This window comes from Lotus japonicus, chromosome 2 (genome assembly GCF_012489685.1).
Source record: "Lotus japonicus ecotype B-129 chromosome 2, LjGifu_v1.2".
Classification (NCBI taxonomy): Eukaryota; Viridiplantae; Streptophyta; class Magnoliopsida; order Fabales; family Fabaceae; genus Lotus; species Lotus japonicus.
The window spans coordinates 7,515,063-7,521,302 of NC_080042.1; the positions used below are offsets into that span (position 1 = coordinate 7,515,063).

General features: G+C 46.6%; 1 protein-coding gene across 1 annotated transcript; it reads right to left on the minus strand.

Annotated features, from left to right (window-relative positions):
• Window positions 1-2,507: 2,507 nt before the first annotated feature.
• LOC130735999 (uncharacterized) lies at window positions 2,508-3,164 on the minus strand. Its single transcript, XM_057587862.1, has one exon. It carries the CDS (start codon window positions 3,162-3,164, stop codon window positions 2,508-2,510), a length of 657 nt encoding a protein of 218 aa, XP_057443845.1.
• Window positions 3,165-6,240: the final 3,076 nt, after the last annotated feature.

Here is a 6,240-nt window from a genome sequence, read left to right on the forward strand (position 1 = left end):
GCCGAGCGTTTCCTGACGGAAGAACACGTATAGCCAACTCAAAATGTTAGGAGTCCTTAGATTATCTTTGTTATCTTTGTACCAAGGGTCTCCCTTTTTTTTCTTCTTTTTAATGTGAACCCCAAGTTTTTACTGCTTTTGTTATGAGTCTTAATTGTACGCCTCCCGCCGGGAGATAAACTATGCGGGACGTTCCTCTTAAGGAATTTCAAACGTCTGCCCAAATGCTTCTTTTCCACGTTCCAACGGTTTACAGTTGACCACCGGCCACGAACGCTCAAGCCTTTATTGCAAGTCGCTCCTTTTCTAAGAAAAACTCCTCGAGAAACTTGTCCAGCAATAACTTCCGGAGACTGAACCGGGCTTATAAAAAAGAACCAAAACGCAACAAACTTCACATCTCATCTGCTTTCTAAAACTTCAAGGAAATGACATCCTACATTGCCTGTTTGGAAGAGCTCAAAAAGAAAGCTTTTGATGAAGATCTCTTCATCAACGTTAGGCATCCGGAGGATCCCAACGTTTACGACCTGACCAACAAGCTGCTGGGAATGGATTTGAGTCAAAAGATGGACGCTATCCTCAGAAATTTCCTCTGCTTCGTGGAAGAGATTCAAGAGCTCTGCCGGCGGGAGCTGGATCTGCTGGAGGAGATAGGAGTAGTGAAAACAGCTCTGGAGACAGCGGAAGAAAGTCCTAAGAAGCTGGAGCTGAGCCGAAGACTATGCAACCTAGAGTACAGGCAATACCGTTTGGAGCATGTGAGGACAGAGTAACGCAAAGAATGTAGGAAAATGAGAAGAGATCCTCCCTTTTGAATGTATAAAGTCAAATATTTGAATAAAAGTTTTGTTTCCTGAATTGTTTTGACGTGCATCATTATGAATCATACGAGCAAACAAATAACCGAGTTAGTAAATCGTCACGACACAAACAGATAAATGAAGGAATAAATGAATAATTAAATGAGCGAAGGATAGTTAAGTGGGCGAGGCGGGCGACCCGCTACTTATCTTCGCCTTTCGTTGATCGCCGCTTAGCACGTGTTTTTAGTGCTAGTCTCCCAGTTTTGCGTGAGTAATTTTCGAGAGTGTGCTACGTATAACTAGGACTTTCGCTCGGTATTTTACCGAGGCTTTTGTTCGCACCAATATTTCCCGTAAGAGCAGGTGCGACCCCTCCTGCCTTATTAGGTGGGGACTTACAGTTGCTCGGGGCCCAATGGCCATATGAGTTTACCCGTAACTTTTGGCCTAGTTAAAAAATGCTTCCCGCGTTTCAGGAAGACTCGACTCGCCCAAATTTCGGGGAGGTTCTTTGGATAAGAAGCTTTATTCGCGCACGCCGCCAACGGGTGGCGACGGGAAGCTCATCCGCACACGTCGCCTGCAGGGGCTACGGTCAGCGCCTGACTTTCTGGAGCGATCCCCAGACATCAAGGTCGTGTTGGGATCGCCGTCTTTGTTTAAATTTTTACATCGAGGGATGCCTCGTTAAAAAACTCCCGTGTCGGAGAAAAAGAGTGCATCTTTATTTTGGTCCTTGCTTTTTGGTCTCCTTTTCAATCAGAGTATTTCTCCCAGCATCCTGTCTTCCTCGCCTTCTTTGCCTTCTCTATTTGGCGAGGGATCTGTCCCTGTCCTTCCTCGCGATTGGCGGGTCGAGCTGACTTCGTTGGTCTTCTGTCCCCATCCCTTTGTTGTTCGCCCTCCCTCTTGTTACCCCTTCGTTCTGCTCTTTTCTTTCCTTCATTCCCGGTCTGACGATGAGTTTCTCCCTTTCCTGCCTTCCGAGGGGGCCAAGCAAATGCAGGCGGCTCCCCACAAACAGTTCCTCTTTTCCCCCAATTGAAGAGGTCAACGTTATCTTCTACTAGTTCACTCAAGCGTTGTTCTTGTTCCTTGGTGATTCTAGGCTCGATTGCCAGTATTCCTCTACTGGTAGCGTTCATGTCCCAGTTCTCGTCTTACCACTCATTATCTTTTTGAGCGTAGAGCTTGCCTTCCCCTATGCTACGGGATTCTTCGCCCTGATTCCTCCCCTTCCTTTCGTCGCCTTCGCTCTGGCTCTGTGCTCCCAAACGCTCTTGTTCACCTTCACCGCCTTCAGACGTCCCAATCTCGTGGCACCTGTGCCCGTCGCCAGCTCCTTTTCTGCCATACAGGTTGAGGCAATGGCTATGGCACTTCATCGCCCCCTTTTGGTCTACTGCTAGTTTCCCTATCCCTCCGCAAAGTAGGGGACACTTTACCGCAAGGTGGGCCGTATATATCACTGCATGGAGGCGATTTAAGGTACATCGCCCTATGATGACGTTATAAGCTGCCGCGACTTGTAGGACCAGATATTTTATCCTCAACAGCTCGGCGTCCTCGCCCACTCCGAAAACTGTATCAACTCTACGTAGCCACGTACCTGAACTTGCTTCCCGGAGAAACCTACCAAACTTCCCGTGTATGGCTTTAAATCCTGGGGTCCTTTCTGCGCTCGCCGACTCTGTTCATGTTCTAAATTTCCGCCTCGAGAAGTAACTTTGCTAACTCCTTGTTTGAGCATCCCTGCGACCTCATTCGCTGGCTTACCTTCGCTTCTCGGCGAGGGAACCAGTGCTTTCTATCCCTCGTTTTCGGGCGGAGTAGCTGTCCTTTATTCTTCCTTATGAACCGGCCAGCTTCCCCAAACCTCTGCTCGCGACTTGCTTCCTTATCTTGTATCCTTTTCCTTGCCAGCGACACCTTTGCCGCTCGCTCGCCCTTCCTCTTGTGCGCTTCAATTTCCTCTTTTAAGATGTAGTCCTGCGCTCGGGCGCGGACTTCCACCATTGAGCATGTCAGCTCCCTACTCAACTCGCAATAAAATTCTCCCCGGGACAGACCGCCTTTGAAAGCGCACACGCACACGCGTGGCTGCAATTCCTCGAACCTCGCAGATATGGCACTGTATCGTTTCACATATTGTTTCAAGGTCTCACGTTCCTCCTGCCGAATATCAAACAGATCCTCGATCGTCCTTGCAGAGAAATGGTCAAGGAATTTTGATGAGAAATCGCGGAACTTAGCTATGGATCCTGGAGGCAGATTCGTGAACCATTCCTTTGCCGCACTTCGAAACGTTGATGGAAGCATCCTGCATTTCACAGCGTCAGAAACCGCGTACTTCGCCATCTTCGCATCAAAACGAGACAGATGATCCTTTGGACTGGTTTGTCAGTCGTACGCCTCCAACACGAGGTTCGTCATGCCGTCCGGTACAGTCACCTCTCGTACTGCCGCCGAGAAAGGCTTGGTTCCGGCCGCAGCCGCAACTTCCTCCTCCTCTTGATTCCACTGCCAGAGGTGATAGTACCTCAACTGCTCCTGTAAACACTCATTTTGCATCTTCAAGTCGCCACTTAGCGCTCGACGTGCTTCTACACAACGATTTTTATCGCTCCTTGCGGTGCGCGGGGAAGAGACGTCGTTGCCACGTCATTGGCGAGGCGTCTTCATCAAACTTCGTTAATGAAAATGAAAATTCCGCCAAAAACCTTCGAATTACGGAGAGTCTCTTAGAGGATCGAACTTTTCGAAATCAAATTGCAATAACCCAAGAACCAAGTCCGGATGAGGAAAATCGTATAGAAAATCAAGCTTTACTCCACTGAATCACGATCCACATAGTCTAGGAATAGAATCTACCGCTCCCCACAGACGGCGCCAAATGTTCCGTGCTAGAACATAGAGAGGAAAGGTAGAACCCAAAGTGTGAGGAAAGTGATGTGAATGCTTAGAGAGAGAAACTCTAACCGCTTAGAGAGAGAAAATATAACTGAATTTCAATGCTATTATTTCTCAAATGAGCCAAGAGTCCCTTACAATTGGTATTCCCCTCCTATTTATAGAGGTGGAGTTGGGCTTTGGCGCCTTTAGTCTATCTAAATGGGCTAGTTGGGCTTCGGGAAGGTAGGCCCAAGGTCATGGCGTGTCCTACGCCCAAGGTCAGGTCTCCTGGACGAGGGACCCTGGGGTCTCGCCCAGTCCAAAAGACAAATTCTACGAATTCTATCCTTAACACAGCTAGAAAAATGGTTCAAGAGTTCGTAAGTTTCTGCCGAGTTTTCATTCTAAAAAACCCAACATTTATACCTAATAAACTCAAGAAACCACACACACACAAGGAGGTTTTAGGGGTTCTACTGTCACCCTCATCCTCTTGAGAAAGAGGTTAACATGAACTCAAGTTCCTCAATGCTTAAATCCTCCATGAAAGGCTTGATGAAACTCTTCCTCCACCTTCATTTTCCTCCTACTTCTTCTTCCTTCTTCTCTCTTCTTTCTTTCTCTCTTATTCTTCTCCTCTCTCGTTCTTTTCCTCTCTTTTCTTTTCTTTTCTGAACCGTGTGTGTATATTAGTGGGACGATTAGGGTTTCTAATTTCCTCTTCTAAAGTTAATTACTACAATACCCCTATCTCATGCTTCCATATATTGCATTTCATTCTCAAACTTTCTAAGATTAGGGTTTAACCCTCCTACTCCCATTAAATAATCATTCATTAAATTACTCACCACCTCTTAACTTATTTTTACATATTAAAACATTATAAATAATTATAATTACTTAGATATAAAATTTGGGGTGTTACACCAATCGTATCGCCTTCAACGAGTCACTCTCTATGATCACCTGAGAGAAATTTCGGTCGAGGACAATGTGTATACCTGTCAAAATGCCTTGAAGTTCAGCTAGAAGAGGATTCGAACTACCCAGGTTATTCACCAACCCCAAAATCCATCCTCCATCGTCACTCCGCAGCACTCCACCACAACATGCGCGCATGTCCTCCTTCACAGTACCATCAACATTAAGCTTCACTTGACCCTCTCTTGGAGGATCCCAACACAATCTTCTACGCCACCTGTCTTACACCTCCCCTCGCTCGAAAGGATCTTATTGTGCTGTAGTTGATGCCTCGTTGTCACCAGGTGTAGGAAAAGCTTATATGAGAGCACCTTATGAGTCATATCGATTACCTCCGCTTGCAAGTAAGCTCGCGCCCGCTGACCAACCGAGAGCATGCCTTGGAACACCGCGTTGTTCCTGTTCCTCCAGAGAACCCATGTTGCTGTGGAAAATGTGGCAGGGCACACCGCACCCAAGCTACTTGATCCTCCCACCTACAACATCAAAGAAAACCAGGACCGAAGATCAAGTGAATAAAACCCGGAAGCATCGCCCCCTGAAGCAGCCAACACCAGAGCTAGGTAGCAAGCCTATAGTCCTGAAGGACGTGCATAGAGTCTCTAGCACTACAACACACACCAAGCATAAGTCTGACGATGTTAAACCCCTGTGGCACCACTCGTCATTAGTCATAATCCTTCTATTAAGCACCTTCCAGATAAACAGTTGAACCTGGTAAGGCACCTTCAACTCCCAACATCTCTTGAACACAGCTTCATCTAGATTCCTTCTACCCGTATCACAGAACATATCATAGGCTAACTTGGTGGTAAAATTCACACTTGCCACAGCTGCCCAAACTGGAGGATCTGCCCCCCTCGAAACCAGAGGACCCGACGACAACAAAGTCTCATGGACAATGGTTGGGTTGAGGAACCCTTAGAAATTATGAACCCTCCACCCACTCACCTCATTAAAATACTCCGCCACCAACGCCTCCAAGATCTCCGCTGAAATAGGCATAGACACTACATCAAGAAGGACCAAACCCGATCTCAACCAAGAGTTTTTCCAAAACTTGACCCTCTTCCTATCTCCAATCCTCCACCATATCCCTTTCTTCACGAACCCCCATGTTCTTCGAACCTTTTTCCACACTTCTTACTCATGAATCCTTCTCTCCACCGACGGAATCACCTGGGAACCCCCCTTATACTTGTCACGAAGGACCCGAACCCACAAGGCATATCTCGTTTTGAGATCAAACCCCAGACCTTGAGGAAGAGAAAGATTTTCTCATGAAATACAACATTTCTTGAGATCACCATAGTTTTGGTTTCAAGATCATAGACTTTATATCCATTATATCAATGTTGATATCCCATGAAAACAACAGCTCTTGCTCGAGGAGTGAGCTTATCGCTAGTTGAAGGTAAAGTAGAAACATCCAAATATTGTTAAAGAGTCATAAGAAGGGTGTTTGTGATATAGCTTGTATCATGGGGCCTTCCTTTGGAAGATGGCAGTGGGAATTCGATTGATTAAAAAGCATGCGGTTTGCAGGCATTCACCCCAGTAT